At 38.7% G+C, this 16,876-nt stretch overlaps 1 protein-coding gene across 1 annotated transcript in view; it reads left to right on the forward strand.

The window, feature by feature from the left end:
- The first annotated feature begins 7,611 nt into the window (after window positions 1-7,611).
- The window catches only part of LOC127786614 (phenylacetaldehyde reductase-like), an 81,087-nt gene continuing 71,822 nt past the window's right edge, over window positions 7,612-16,876 (forward strand). The window contains exons 1-2 of the mRNA XM_052314118.1: window positions 7,612-7,798; window positions 10,557-10,726. Coding sequence (XP_052170078.1) covers window positions 7,678-7,798; window positions 10,557-10,726 — 291 coding nt within the window. The 5' untranslated portion in view covers window positions 7,612-7,677. The remainder of the gene's footprint in view (window positions 7,799-10,556; window positions 10,727-16,876) is intronic.

The following is a 16,876-nucleotide window of genomic DNA, read 5'->3' on the forward strand; positions in this document are numbered from 1 at the left end:
GATTCCTCGCTTGAGTCAGGTGCTATGCCTTTTGGTCTAGACCCATCTCCTTGGTTGATCTAGCGCCTAGTTCTCCCGGCAAACTCGGATGCCTGGTAGGAATCCTGCGTCAGACCATTGGCCAAACCTAGATCCACTGAGGCAGATTGGCCCAAGGAAGGCATGAAGAGACAATAACCCTATGACAAGTCTTGCCATGATCTCACTTATCGGAGTTGAGTCTCCCTATTGCAATCTGGTGCCGATGACCATGAGTTGGCTCGGGATCACCAGAACATCTGATGCCTATGCCCGTAGACTCACCCGGATCTCTTGTTCGAGTTGGGTGCTACGCCTTTTTAGCTAGACCCAACTCCTTGGATGATGTGGTGCCTAGGTTTCCTGGAAAACTCGGATGTTTGGTAGGAATCCTGCAACTGACCACTGGCCAAACCCAGATTCCCTGAGAAAAACTAACCCCGAAAGACAGACATGGAGGACACAATAGGCAGTGCGCTATGATCCATCCTAGGATCATTGAACGCTTCGAAGACTGTGCCCGCAGGCTCGCTAGGACCCCTTGGCTGAGTCTAGTGCTATGCTCCAAGCTAGGCCCAACTCCTTGGCTGATCCAGCGCCTAGGCCTCCCGGTAAGCTTGGACACCCAGCAAGGATCCCACAACGGAACGTATTCCTCGAGGGCCTGGCTGCCCAGCGATAATTTGGTAGCTAAAGCCCTTGGCTGATGTCGGATCTTCGAGCATCCTGGAACCTTTGATTGAATTTAGGTGCTAGACGCGACTCTTTGGCTGGTATTCTACTCTTCAATTTTGTCTAAAGACAAAATAGAACAGTGGGAGGCAATTGTTGCGCCATTGAAAATTGAGGAAAAAAAGAGAGAGTAAAAAATGAATAAAAATAAAAGCAAAAAAATGAGGAGGCTGGCGGCAAAAGAATTGCTGCCAGCTGCTGCCAACCTCGTGGCAGCTTGCCGCAAGGTTGGGCCTCGCGGCATGGGCTAGCCACGAGGCCAGCCTCGCGGCTGCTTGCCGTGAGGGGCAGCTTTGCGGCTGCCTCACGGCATGTTGCTTCGAGGAAACTTGCGGCCCCACAGTGGTTCACCGCAAGGCTCAACCTTGCGGCCACTTGGTGGCGAGAGCTAGCGACGAGAGCTTATGGTAAGAGCTAGCGACGAGAGCTAGTGGCAAGGGCTAGTGGCAAAGTCTTGTGGCAAGAGCTAGTGGCGAATCCTTGCAGTGAGCATCCTAGCGAAAAACTCCGTTGAGGCGACATCTTTTACGGCAACCTAACCTCACCCGACAACAAGCTCGAGTGGACCCCACATTATAAATTTTAATTATTGTATTTTGGCAACAATAGGCACAAATTTCGAGAAATCCCGAATTAAGTTCAATGTTAGGCTCCCAAACTCTAAATCCTACATTTTTCTCTTATGAGAGACTTCTATTACATGAAATGTATTTTGTGAAGTTCTTGTATGCAAACTTTTATTGTTCTCTTACATAAAATCATGTTGCATATGTGAAATGTGTTTTCTCGAAAATATATGTTGTTGGCTTTCAACTGTTGCATTTATAAAATTCATGTAGTCATACTATCGTACCTATTTGTTGTTAGCTAAGGGCAAAAGTCTGGATAATCCCCCTAGAGGTGCTATGCGTGCACCATTGAGAAAGCTCTCGTGGGGAAGACCGTGAGCCTAAGGGACAACGGATGTGGTGTTTGCATGAGTTCTATGATGTTAGGCCGAGGTGACATAGTTAGAGACCTCTCAAGAGGCGCTATACGTGCGCCGTTGAGAAAATTCTCATTGGAAGAGGTTAGCGTATTCATGAGGCACTTCGGAGTAGTCCTCGTTGTTCTCATATGTTTTATACCTGTTCATGCATTTATATAAACTATTTCGAAGTTCTCACTAGAAGATTCATCTTCTAATTGGACTGTGTCCCTAGAATATTCAAACGTTCTAGATTCGACAAGCGGCTCGAAGGGAAATGAGATAATTGAAGAATAGGCTTACTTCACTGCATGTAACATGTTTAGCATGTTTTGATTATGTGCGAACCTATGTAAACCTAAGCATGTTTTGGTTATGTTTGAGACATTCGATTTTTGCTTCAAGTGATGGTACCCATATAATGCATTTTGTAAACGTCTTGAACCACTTCTTATATTATAAATAAAGCATTATGGTTGTGAACCATATTAAGTTTGATTAAGCTTTCGCATTTGAAATTTTAACACATGTCTTAGCTATTCGATTTTTTGGGATTGTTAGGCTGAGAAGGTGAACATTAGGGTTTCTGGGGAATTGTGTGATGTATATCGATGGATATATTGTGAAAAAAAAAGAAAAATTTGAAATCCTAAGCTATATAACGCCTGAAAAATTTGGGGTGTTACACTGGAAACAACCCGTGAAGAAGGGAGCAACCAGGATGAAGAAGAGTGACAGGAGCAAGGGTCATGCGCGTTCTGAGAAGAAATTCCCATCTTTTGGAGAACAAAACATTTTTTTTTATTTTTTCTGTTCCATTTTTCCTTCGAAATTCCTCTTTTTGTTGTTCACTTGAATACTCTATTTATAACTTAACTTGTCTCTATAGATGCCAACTTTATTTTTATGTCTTCATTTTTAGCCCTCAGGCCTCTTTTCTTCCCTCAAGTGGCAAATACAGATCCAAAATCGCTGGCACTCTAGCTGCCAAAACTCCATCTCGTGTTCCTACGTCATGAATCACCTTTGGTGTATCAATGCAACAATTTTATCATTTTCAAAACTTTTTCCAAAACTCATACAAATATGTAGTAAAAATAAACATAGAATCACCTTGCAAGACTCAGTATCGCCGACCATATGCAACAAAAATAAAACCATACCATAGGGGGTAAGAGATGTATATACCTTACTGATGGTTTCAAGTTCGATGTAGAGGTCTAAATCCTACCAGTGCTCACATTGTAACTCTCGAATGACTCTTCAGATGACTAGTTTGACCCTTGAAAGCACAAGGGCCCTAGTCGATCCATACTCTAAGTAGTGACAGAAACCTATAAGAGGGCCTCTGTGCTAGCCAAGCCTCTTGTAGGTGATATAATTTGTAATGAGTTCAAATAGGCAGATCCCAAATCCAAAATAAACTCTCTATTTGGATGTCCGTTATCCTATCAATGAAGGGAGCAAGGAGCAAGTTGGAGCTGGTTAAGAGGGATTTAAAGAGCTATGAAACAAAGAAGAGAGAGCTAAGGCCGAGAGAATTTTGAAGTAACATGAATGCAACCAGCAAGCTCTATCGTTTTCTTCTTTTCATACCTTACATATGGGCATCCCATAAACCCTAAACGCAATAAAACGGACCAACCAACTAGGAGAGAGAGAGAGAGAGAGAGAGAGAGAGAGATAGGGGACAAGGGGGAGACAAGCTGGACGCATGCCGTCCTCCCCGTTCATGTTCCCATTGTCTTCCTCAACCACGCAACGAGGAAATCATGTCGAATTGCGACGTCTCTGCAAGAAAATAGTCGACTAATTTCTAGAAATTGATCGATCGATTTTCATCGGTTAGCAAGATCCGGTCAATCGATTTGGCCACGAGTCGGTCGATCGGCTCCAAGGTAGGTCAACCGACTTTATTCCCTTATTCCAATTTTCTACAAATTGCACCTAAGCTCTCCATTAACTTTTAATGACCTTTTCATTATGTCATAATGAAACTGAGGCCCTCATTAACTCTTAATGGCATGATTGTTAACTTTTGACAATTGCTCTAATTAATTTAAATCCAATCCGTTAACTCTTAACGGTGACATCATTAACTCTTAATTATGATTATTAATTAATTACAACTTTCATCGTTTAGTCAACCATTACACTTGGATATGTGTGTCACCTTCTAGGTTCACCACTAAGTAGCAATCAAGACGTATCAAACACTTTGAAGTAGAGCAAACACATTGGTTTTAAAAGAAGATATCTCCATGTCCTCGATGTACCCCGAAAGACTCTGAGTAACAACTAGTATTATGTCAAGAGTGTCCTACCAATAATGAAGTCATACTTTTTGAGAACCTGTTTGGACTTTTGATTCCCATGTACTATAATCCCTCCATCAACTAACATTTCGATTAAGTGAGAATCATGGAAGGATCAACCTAACTAACTTGATATTTATGCCAAAGATCAAGTATGGTGTGATTGAGATGTCACATCAAAACTCTTTTTGACATTGGAAACACCTTTCCAATCAAGTGCACCCTAACCGGGGGTTTATGCATTCACAACCACCACTAATTGCATAGGATGTTCACCTCACACCGGAGGTCAATGGATTCCATTAGCAATCACCTGCCTCTATATGTTACTACATAAAAACCACACAATGCATTTCCCACCTGGGGATCGGGTGGTTCTTAGCAATGACAAATCTTAGGCATTAACATACAAGGCAACCATGTTGCCTCCGGTCTAAGGACCAGCAACACAATCGAAACTAGTGACAGATCATAGATCTTCTCAACCATGTGATCTATCACTTGCATCATATTTAGTAAATGTTCAACTAACATTTGCCCATATGTCTACTATATCCATCTCATGGATTATGGTATGTGATTCACCATCATTTATCATTAGTATCTCATACTAATTAAAGGTAATAATCCATGTGCCAGTTTGTAATAGATTAATAATATCCCACTTCTGAGAAATCTAAGGATTGGGAATCACTTTAAGAAATTTTTAATTCAAAAGTCTTTGTCACATGTTCTTAACACTTAAGAATAAGTCTTTCATCAAGAAATCCAATGGCTCATTCATATATATTAATTGGAGAGCTATGAATGAAGATAAGACCTTAAAATATAAAAAAAAACATATTTTATTATATTTACAAGAATTACACCATTAGTCCTAAATTACAATTGCTAGATGTCATCTAAATCTAGCATTAGTGTACTAACACTAACACACGATTCATTGCGTTTTCTAAAACCATGGCCTAAATCCCTTGAAGAAATAAGAAATCATGCCAAAATAAGTTTTAAAAGCAAAGCCAAGAAGCGTAAAGCTCTTACCTCTATCAGCAGACGTTCCACTAGATCGATGTCCTTAGGAACCTGCTTAAAGGAACCTTGACTTATCTTGGGGGAAGATGGTCAAGTAAAACAACCCTGCCCCCACCCTTAGGTTCGTTATCGAATTCGTATCCAGGACTCTAAGGTAAGAGCAATTTTTTTTTTTCCCCATAAAGACGATGTTCACTAGGTAAAGTCATCTCCCCTTATGTGGAAGGGAACTCTGGTAAAATTTATAGTTATTAGGGATTTTCTAACTCTAGTGCCTTCCTATAATGGAGTTTAAATTGCAGTAGATGACCCTTCATTATTTGCAAACGTCAACGCTTGTCCAAAATCCTCATGCCTGGCTATATCAATGATTTTGCTATTTTTGTCTCTAGTTGCTCCATAAAGGTAGTAATGCCAAGCAAAGACTTCGACAACTCTCTCCCCGACTCATGGGGATTTTTTGTTAGTTGTGGTATTATTGGTAAAGGGATTGACACCGATTGGAGCAAGGAGTTAGCCTTTTGTCTCAGTCTTTTGTTTTGAGGAAGGTTCCTAGAACCTTCACTCTAGTAGCTTTTGCTCACTACTTGTGCTCCCAGCCTGTGTCAGCATGTCTTTTTGCATTTTGTTCTTTCATAGCCTTCTTCAAGCGATCCATTCCAAAAGAACAGTGCATTATTCGACAAATAAACTCCTTTCCAAAAAATTGCACTGGGTGATGATTGCTCTGGGAAAAAGATTTGAGCTCTCTTTGATAAAGAAGCGAGGTTCTTTAGGACTAGTTTTATGTGCTAAAATCTCTATCAAAACAAAGGGATAATGGGGATCGTCGGGGACTACTAGCTATTTATAGACCCCTACATTTGAAAACCAAACTAGTGCGTTATCATTGTGTGTGTCTCTTTTAGTTCCCTTTCGTGTTAAAAAGCTCCCTGCCTTTTCTCTCTCCCGAACAACTACCTTGCGCCCTCTATCTCAAATAAGGGCCCATTTTCTTTCCTGGTTAGGGAGTGGGCATGAAGTAAGCCCTGCCTCATTTGAAATGACTCCCATTTTTTTTCATCTACTCTTCTCTATGACTTTCAATCTGAATAAAGAGTGGGGATCCATTGTTGTAGCATAGCCCTCTAGGAGAGTCCTCTCGAAGTAGCCAATGCATATTTGTCATCCTGAAGGAAGTGATCCTTTTGTGAAAGACCTTCTCAGGGTTAGTGCTTATCTCTCTTAGGAAAGACCTTGATCACCCATCATTCATCCAAGACCAGCTTCCCAGATTTGCATGGTTCCTTTTAGTCAAGCTTTACTACTAGGAGGAATCCAAGGATATATGTCCCCCACTTGCATTACCTTGCATGGCCCCACTATAATGTGGCTCGCATGTTCCAAGCCTATTTTCTTCCAACGCACGCACGCACGCATGGCGAGAGGGGTTCTCTCAAAGGCCCTTTTAAGCTCAACCCTAGGACAACATTGCGAACGAGGGAAACACACCACCCCTTCTTGGGAAGGTGCACCACACCTTCATACGAGCATGTCATGTGTCTCTGTTCCTCTACGCTACTTATAAATAACTCCAAACTCTTCAGTTTCATGGACAAGTCCAAATAAGCAAACACATGCCTAGGTCAAGCAGCAACCTTAGAGTAACACATTTCTTCTCACATCTTTCTTGCATGACATGTTTGCATCTTATTTCTGTATCTTTCGCTACATGACGACCTTATATGATTTAAGTATTGGAGGGCTCGCATGAGACAAATCCTCACGTGCCTCTAATTACTTTCTATCTTGCAGATCTACTAGAAAGACGAAGGATCTCTTGCCGCCTCTTAGCAACTCTGGTTCCTCTAGCTCCATAGCTCTCCTAGCCAGTAGATCAAGCATCTTTTAGGCTAGTGGACCTAGTCAAGCCCAAACGACCTCCTCTCCTCTCGGGTCTTGCGGTCAGGGCGAAAAGCTTAAAGGGTGCCTTGTGTTCTTTCGACTACTCATTGAGTTTGCTCACAACAAATAAATTTTAATTATTGTATTCCAACAACAACAAATCTATTTCCAATTTTAAACATATGTTTTGTATTAAGCATCAAAATCAAGAATTCAACATTATAGAAATGACGTGCAAAAGATACCTCTGTGATCTTCTAAAAAATTTGTGTGAAAGATTATGATCAATTGGATGAATGCCAATTGCAAGAAATTAGGGATACTTATCACTTCTCCATTAGCTCAACTGTAAGCAGAGGAGAGCTCATTCTCATAGGTAGCATAATTCACCTCTGGTAAAGAGCTTTACAATTCAATCTGAAAATTTAATTTGTACAGGAAATATTTGTATCATTTAGTTAATTTTTTTTCTAGAATTATTAGAGTTTAGAGACAAATTTCCTAGTATAAATTTTATTATTATTATATTTGAACAATCCAACCTATTGTAGATTTGTATTAAATAAATATTCAATTATACAAATTTAATTCCAGATTATATTACGATTACAATAACAGGTCAAATATGAATTTGTTTCCAAGTAGTACAAACGACTAGTAATGGGGATGATGAGCAAATGAGACAAAGTTGAGATTCAACGCAGCCCTGGAGAGAGAGAGAGAGAGAGAATGAGCAGCGGAGCAGGGAAAGTGGTGTGCGTGACAGGGGCGTCGGGCTACATAGCATCGTGGCTGGTGAAGCTCTTGCTCCGCCGTGGTTACTCCGTCAACGCCACTGTCCGTGATCCCGGTCAATTCTAAATTCTCTCCCCTTCACGCCTATTTTGATCAGTTCCAGTAATCGAGTCCATTCCTCTTTATGACATCTCACTGTTCTGACCGAATTGGAAAACAATCTAAGCCCTCAATCTAATTGAAGTTGAACCTTTGTTAGCAAGTGAAAGTGTGTTCTTTGTTTAATTTCTCATACTATCATAGGTGAAAAAGAGGGGAAGTTTCTCCCTATTTTAATTTTATCAAGGGGCTTTTTCCCTTGTTTCACTCTTCCATTTATCTTACACAAGTTAAACAGCAAGTTGGCGGCCTGTAATTATAAATGTTAATTTTGGCCATCTTATTCTGACAGTTACTGGTTTTGAAATCTGAAGAGACGGTTAGTTCAACATGCCATGGGCCCATGGTCTCTTGTTTTCCTCCTATTATTATCTGCCCTTTTCTTTCCACTTTCAAGCCAAACTAGGAGGCAATTTTATCGCCTACTTTTCCTTCTATTTTCAAACATAGAAAAACAAAGTTAATGATCAGTATGTGTTAAGTATGATCATCTTGAGAAGGTCTGCAAGACCCAAATCTGCATGGATGATTAAACTCTGTTGGGTTGATCCAACAAAGAAAATTCTAAGCTTAAACTATTGCTCGATAAGAGTGTATTTTGTCTTTATAATAACGTATAATTAAGTTCTTTTAGCGTTTTTAAAACATTTAGGTTCACCCTTTTGTAGAACTAACCTAAATTGTCAGTTCGGTTATTTTCTTTGGGTAGTTCGGTTCAGTTTGGTTAGTTTGATAAAAGAACCGAACCAACTGAAATATGAGAAAGCATTGCCCTTTTTAACTTAGTTTTGTGTTGAATGTTGTAATATATTTTGTTTGGTACTTTCTTTATTGCCTAGAATTGTTAATATTTTGAACTGTTATCGACTAAATAGGTTTTCATCTAGCTTGATCAAGTTAAAAAACAAAATATGCATCATTTTTAACATTTGGTTTGTTCGTTTAATTGACCAAATTGAAGTTTTCTTTGGTCGGTTTGGTTTATTCGGTTGATAGGAAACTTGGTCGATTTAGTTCGGTTAGCAAGTGAAGTTTAGTTTGTTTGATTTTTGAAGCTCGATCAGTTCAGAAACTGAACTAACTCAATGCTCACCCCTACCCTTTGGCCTTGAGCAAATTTTTGTGTAAATTTCACACACCACTTATGTGATTTGGCTAAAATGTTCCAACCAGCCCTGTGATTTAGGAAATAACATATTCCTCCCTTGTAGTTAATAGATCAAATCAAATGACTATTTTGCACCTGTCTTTAAGATCAATCTCTCTCTCTCTCTCTCTCCTCCCTCTCTTTCTCTCTATCTCGTCACCAGCAATGGGGAAGAAACCCTATCATGTAGCTCTCTCTCTCTACACACACATGTCTCTTTCTCTTTCTCTCTCTCTCTCTCTCTCTATATATATATATATATATCTGTCTCTCTCGTCATCTGAAAATCCTCAATGGAGGAACCCAGACAAGAGCCCACGCCAGTGGGTTCTAGCTAGAACCCACCATGTTATTTTCCTATTTTTTTAATTTTAGAAGAGAGAGAGAATACAGAGAGGGGAGGGCATTTAAACAAAAAATTTAATCACTATTATTTGACTGCAGGGGGTATGTGTTGCATGGTGATTAACCTCAAGGGAGGTTAATGATATTTTGGAAAACACAAGGGTGGTCAGTATATTTTGGCCAAACCTCAGGGTGGTGTTTGAAATTTACCCTAAATTTTTTAAAATTCAAGGGCAACTAACACTTCTGTTCTGTTATGTAAGCAAGACTTATGTGTATCACAGTTCTGGGACTGCCTGCCCATATTGCCTGATGAGGTGCATGTTTCATGTGGACCCATAGCTAGAAGAGATAATATCCACAGTTATGTTTGTTTTTGAATTTTTTCTCCGATCAACATTGCTGTAGCAGTTCCCCTCCCAGACAACTGCAATAACCTTTTGGTCTGGTTTTGATCTTAGAGTTTACTATTTTATCTGCACATTTAGCACACTGCGATGCATTCAAGCCATGATAAGGTTTGATATGGAGCCACACCCTATATGTAGATGTTTATTGGTTTGGAACAGAACCACATCCTGATTTTCCTTTCACAGTTTTGTTTCTTCATTGTGGAATTTATCATATATCTAGACTCAAGTCAATAAGCCTTTCCCCCAACTAATTTGGGTCAATTTCATGGTTGTTCAAGGACGAGTAGTTTCATATATAGATCTGTATAAGGTTTGTCCCTTTAAGTTGTTTTGTTTTGTGTTATATACATTGTATTTATGAAAAAAGTCTATGGACTTGGTTACATCAGAATATGTCCAGTCTTTCTTTATTATCTTAATGTAACCCATTTTTGGCCTCCTATATCCTCTACCATTACCATAAATTAAGATTTTGCTGCTTCTCTTAGCCATGATGCTTATTGGCTTACATTGTACATGCCCAACCATCTCAACTGATTTTTTTCTTGTTTATCATAAATCTCCTTTTTCTATATTGCTGGATCCACCAGTACTTTATCCTTGACATGAGCAAGCAAACCAATTTACTTGGTTGACCTGCCTTTTGTTTGGTTGGTATCTACTATGTCATACATTCTGAATGTTTAGACCAGCAATTTAATATATATATATATATATTATACATGTATGTATGTATATGTATGCCTAATACTTTCTGTTCCCCTATGCATTCATCGACTTCAATACAATTTGGTTTTTGTATCCTGTAGATAATCTACAGAAGACAGGAAATTTGCTTGCACTTGATGGAGCCAAGGAAAGACTACATCTTTTCAAGGCGAACTTATTGGAGGAAAGATCTTTTGATCGTGCAATTGAAGGATGTGAATGTGTTTTTCACACGGCATCTCCAATTCATCATGAAGTCAATGATCCACAGGTTCATCCCATACTCCAGCTACACGCTTAACTGTAGATTTGCAAAATCAATATTAGTGGCTCGCTTACTCTTTATCATTTTTTACATGTTCAATGTCTTTGGTCACTAACCATGTGAACTTATTTGCATGTGTTAGAACTAATGTTGTATATATATATATATATTATATATGTTAGATAGTGTTGTACATATATATTAGGAAGGTATGCTGTCCCATGGTTGTACCTTGTAATATTGGTATATATATATATATACCTTATTGTGAATAAAATATTATAGAACTTTCTCCTCTCAAAATACAACAGCATGCTGGTTTTCATAACTCTGCAGTCCATTTTGCTTCCAGAAATGTAATAATTGAAGAAGTCAAGGTACTTCTTTTGGCAGAGCAGCATTTTGTGTGCATGTGTCTATGGTAGCTGCATTTTTTTCACAGCAAAAGATTACATGGCATCGGATAGAAAACATAGAAGACACAACATGTAGAGGGTTAATCTAAATAGGAAATCAATTTTTTTTTGGGGGGTAAAAAGTTGAAACAAAAGGTATTAGAAAATAAATTCTTCTCTCTTGCTCTTTCCATTGTGTTAGAAGATAGCGAGATTCCTATACATATTCGGAGATTGATATACATAATCTATGTTTCTATATTTTCATTCAAAATCTTTTTCCTAGGGGATCCTATCTTGACTGTATTTCCAATTGTATTTTAGGTTGTGAATATTTCCTAATTCAGTTTAGGAAACTTCCAATTATGGGAGATCAGTTTGTATATATTCTTGTAAACCTACAATGAGTAAGATATTGTATTTTTCAACTACCTTTGACATGGTATCAGAGCCCTAGGTTCATATCTATGGGGATGGACACTGTTTTTCGTGGCTTTTGTTGACGGACCGCCTACATTGATATTCAATCTACTTACATAGCTTCCTAAACCCTACAATCGTGACAGACTCCACGGACTCCAATGGTATAACAGAAGTATCTTTTGCTGGAAGTAATGGCATGACCTCAGGTGGGGAGCTGCAGAACATTTAGGCAACCTACAAATTGAATGGAAGGAACTACTTGAAGTGATCCCAGTTAATTCAGATGTTTTTGAAGAGCAAAGGGAAACTGAGTCACCTATTTGGAACCAGGCCTAAGAAGGATGATCCCATGTATGCAACGTGGGATGAAGAGGATTCGTTGCTCATGTCTTGGCTTTGGAATTCCATGCTGCTCGAGATCAATGACATTATTATGTTCCTAAGCACTGCTAAGGAGATTTAGGATGCTGTGAAGCTCGTATTTTAAAGTCCATGATGCTACTCAGATCTATGAGATCAAGACAAAAGTGACAGCCACTAAACAAGGATCTCGGTCAATCACCGAGTATGTTAATCTCTTGCAAATTTTGTGGCAAGAGTTGGATCACTATCAATGCATTCAGATGAAATGCAGTGAAGATGTAGCTATACAAAAACAGTTTGTTGAAAAAGAAAGGATTTATGATTTTCTTGTTGGTCTAGATTTAGAGTTTGATACAATGAGAGTTTAGATCCTTAGAAAGGAAGATCTAACTTCTCTCAATTAGACAATCTCAATTGTTTGTGTAGAAAAAGGATGGAGGGGAGTGATGCTTGATATCTCTCCTACAAATAGTTCAGCATTGGTCACTTTAAAGGGGTCTAGGTTGGACAAACAACCTAGAGAAGAAAGGAAGACATTAGATTCCTCAAAAATGATCAATAGAGACTCCCTATGGTGTAACTATTGCAAGAAGCCTCGGCATATCGTAGATAGGTGTTGGAAGGGGAAAGTTTAAGATTAGGCAGACATAATGGAGCTCAATCGGGAAGAGATTGAGAAAGTAAGGAGTCTGTTGGGATCATTGGAGAAGAAACCTAGGATAGGTACTTGCTCTCTAGCTTTCATAGGTATATCTTCCTCTTCTCTTGTCTTTCATGCTTCGGATATAACTCTCCCAAACACTTGGATCCTTGACTCTAGAGCCATAGATCACATGACATGTTCTTCTCTAGAATTTATATTCTATACACCATGTCCTAGCATAAGGAAAATAACCATAGTAGATGGATCATTAACATCTGTGGCTGGCCAAGGATATGTCCTTATAAACAGTCATCTCACCCTTAAAAATATCATTCATGTGCCTAAACTTTTCACTAACCTTGTGTCCATCTAGAAGCTTACTATAGATGCTAATTGTAGTGTCGCCTTTTATTAATCTTTTTGTGAATTTTAGGAACAAGACACTAGGAGGATGATTAGGCATGCTAGGGAGAGAGATGGATGTCACACCTTCAGAATTGAACTAGGGTGTGAAAAGGGATTTAGAATTTAAGAGAAAATTTGAGGAAGAAATTAGATAAGAGATACAGAAATGTTAAAAGAGACAGCAACAAGAAGAAGATGCGAACAAAAGGGAAAAAGGAGAACACAAATAGAAGAGATATGTAATATTCTAGATTTTCAAAAGGGCGCAAGAGTAATTTTAACGTGGGTCATAGGTAAAATTATCAAAAGATTAGGGACCTAAGTACAATTTCTTATAGTTATCAGTACCAAATTGACTACAGGGAATGTCCTAGAGTGTAAATGTCTAAGGAAAATAATATGGTTTCAGTGAGCGTTCCGAGATAGGATTTATAATATTAAAAAAAATTAGAATCAAGACAGTTTTTGGTACAACTATGATTTAGGTTGAAAAACCAAATGGTTGTAGGGGATTTTCGGGAAGTCAACGGAACCCTGAGGGGGCTTCGGTTTTTCATAATGATCAACCCTGTGGTAGTTTCGAGATGAAACAAAGGTCCTGTGAGGGCGAATGGACGAAATCGGTATTTATCGAGTAAATGCCAGTTATTAATTTTGATAAATCAAGATATTGTGTGGCTTGAGGGTAATTGTTTTAAGGCCTTGGAGGGTCCAAGAGCTATTATCAAAATTCCTAGTGCAATTATCAAAATCCCTAAGTGTAATTAAGGAGAATTGATGAGGGTAAATGTGTAATTTATACACACACACATATATATATGTATACCCGTGACCTGTTGCCCTAAAATTTTTTCTTCAGAAATGGGATTTGAAAATGGAGATTGAGAAAGAGGGTTGAGCTTGGCTGAGAGTAGATCGAGAAAGAGAGAGAGAGATTGGCGGAGATGGTCGAAGACAGTTGTGAAAGTGGCTAAAATGGGCCGCAATCGCAAGCTGGAGGTGGCCATGGCGGCGTGGCAGCAAGCGAACAAGGGCGATGATGGCTGGGCCACGACGGTAGCAGCTAGGGACAGTCGGTGGTGGTCGTGATGAGCATCGAAGGCGGTCGGAGTTGGCTGCGCAGCAAGCGGCGACCATAGCCGCGAACTTGCAGCAGCTGGTCAGCGGCCATGGCACTCGTTAGTGGGCTGGTCGACGAGCAGGGGAGGTGGCGGAGTTGCGACGGTGCACGGGGGAGGCCTATGGCAGCCGGGGAAGGCCTAGGCGGTGGCCGGCGGAGATGAAGAAGAAGAAGAAGAAAAAAAAGAAAAAGGAAGAAGAAGAAAGTAGAAAAGAAGAAAAGAAAAAAAAATGAAAAAGAAAAATTATGGAAAAAAAGAGAAAAATAGGAAAAATGTTTCCGAAAAATGCCAGAAAATTCTAGGAATTAATTTGAGGCTTAAGGAGCATGCCCAGAGCTAGGAAATTGATTGAGCACGCTTTTCTAGGTTAGAGCACGCATATCGAGGAAGGTTGAGAGGCTAGGCCAAGGTGAGTAAAATTTCTTAGAAAATTTAAAAAATTCAGGAATGTTATTGTATGAATTGTTATAGTGAAATATTTGAGAAAATAATTGAGAAATATTTAGTTTGGATTTATTGAGAAAAAATAGAAAGAAATAGAGAGAAAAATAAAGAAAATGCAAGAAATTATGGAAAAATATGTTTTAATGTTTATTTAAATAAATATGATGATTAGGGTGTTTTGACGCTTAAGTTGAAGTGACTTGTGCGAATTTTAAGGTTGGCACGCAAATTGAGACGATGCACTTATCTCGAGGTAAGGCGCGAATGTCAAGGTAGCTGATAAGCTTGAGAAGGTTTGGATTCTCAGGATTTCGCTCGATCTTCTCCTCAGACTCGGACTTGAGTCATTCCTTCCCAGACGAGTAAACAGGATATATTATGTTTACCTTATATTGTGCACGTATACACTGTTTCATGTATAATTTGTATATGATTTTTATATGCGGATCATAAAAAAAAAAAAAAACTTTTAAGTGTTTCTAAAATGCATAAAATATTTTCATCCTACTGGGAGAGACATGAGCATAAAGATTATAAGTGATACCCTAACTGATTTTTTATCTTGAGAATGTGAAATATTGAATGATATGGTGTATTTTAGGCACCACATGAAATGATAAATGGTTATGACTTGTGCATTAAGTAGGGTTTCATTTGCATTATTATTAGAGGACTAACTAGTAGATTCTGTGGTGACTCACAACAGGAAAAGATCATGGTACTGTGAGGCTTGGCATGCCAAGGCCATGAGAGACACGGATAGTATGTTTTAACATTGCTATCACATGGGCTATTATGATGATATAGTGTGATGATGATGTATGTGCTAGTATATGTACTTGTGTGTATAGGCGTTAGGCTAGTTTTTACTAGTGGGTCCTCAGAATCAGTGCATGCATCACATATAAAAAGTATAGGAGACTTATGTGGTTAGGTGAGCAACTTATGAGGGTTGTCTCTAGGCACCTACTTTTCCTAAACTATGTTTTTTTTCTTTTGAACTTTAAATTATGTAAACTTATGCTACATATACTTGTTGTTTATCTTACTATTATGTCATTATATCCATGATGTGCTCTCTAGCATTATTGTTTCATACTCTTCTAGTGGGCATGGCATACCTTATACTCGTGAGTCCACAAAACTCACATTTTTTAAAAAAAATATTTTCAGGAGATCCTTCTTTTGAATACTGGTTTAGCAGATCTTCTGGTATGATGTCAAACCTTTTTTGATTCCTGATTTGACATAGGATGCTCTGTGGAGACGCACACTTTTGTTGAGTCTACTCTTTGTACTTTATTTTTGTGGTACTCATTTGTGCCAAAAGCCCGTGATATGGGACTGCATATGTATTTATGATAGCAAGATAATTTCTTGTAACTGCTGTACATGAGATATCGAGATTTTTGTGGGAAGTTGATATAGTAATTTAATTCTTGTCTCTGTATTTTGTTAATATTATTAATGCTTATAGCAAATCAAGCTAGAGAAGAGGCTTACTAATCCATGGTGGGGCAGTTGGGCCTAGGGATTAGTGCCGGTCAGGACCTATTAGAAATCAGGTCGTGACAAGATAAGAGAGAAATTCAGTATTTCATTAATTCCATGTTATCCTCTAACGTAGGTTGTGGCTTCTATATATAGAAGTCACAGCTGCAACAAGACAAGGCTATAGGACAAAAGGGAAAAGGACAAAAAGGAATATATCCTAACAACCTCTAGCTACAAGACAACCAACCTAACAGAATTGAAAATTAAAAATAGAAATCCAAAATTACAGAAAACCAAAAATACCCTTGGAATGTCACAATGGACTTTACTACCTTAAAGATTTGAGTGGATAGGTTCATAAAAGGAGAACTTCCCCGTTATCATTTCTAGTTAAGTCTAATAAAGATAAGTAGTTCCTTCATCACTTTCGTCTTGGTCATCTCTCTTTTAGGATCCTTAAATTGTTGTTTCCTTTATTATTCAGGGAATTAGATGTTGAGGGTTTTCATTGTGATGTGTGTGAACTTACAAAACACAAGAGAGTCTCATTTCCTCCCTTTAATAACATAAGTTCTCTTCCATTTACACTAATTCACAGTGATATATGGGGTCCCTCCACTATTCCTAACATTTCAGGGGCTCAATGGTTTGTCTAATTTGTTGATGATTGCACTCATGTGGTTTGGTTATACTTGTTAAAAACTAGGAAAATGCTTCTTGTACACCAAGGGCTACATACACGTATGTAAATGACTAAAATACCTCTCGCACCTCATGGTGAGACAAGGCAGTGAGGCACGAGTGGTATTTTGGTCATTTGCGGGCATGCGTGTAGCCCTTGATGTACAAGTAGCATGATCCTAAAAAC

The sequence above is a fragment of the Diospyros lotus genome, chromosome 12 (assembly GCF_014633365.1).
Source record: "Diospyros lotus cultivar Yz01 chromosome 12, ASM1463336v1, whole genome shotgun sequence".
NCBI classification, from domain to species: Eukaryota; Viridiplantae; Streptophyta; class Magnoliopsida; order Ericales; family Ebenaceae; genus Diospyros; species Diospyros lotus.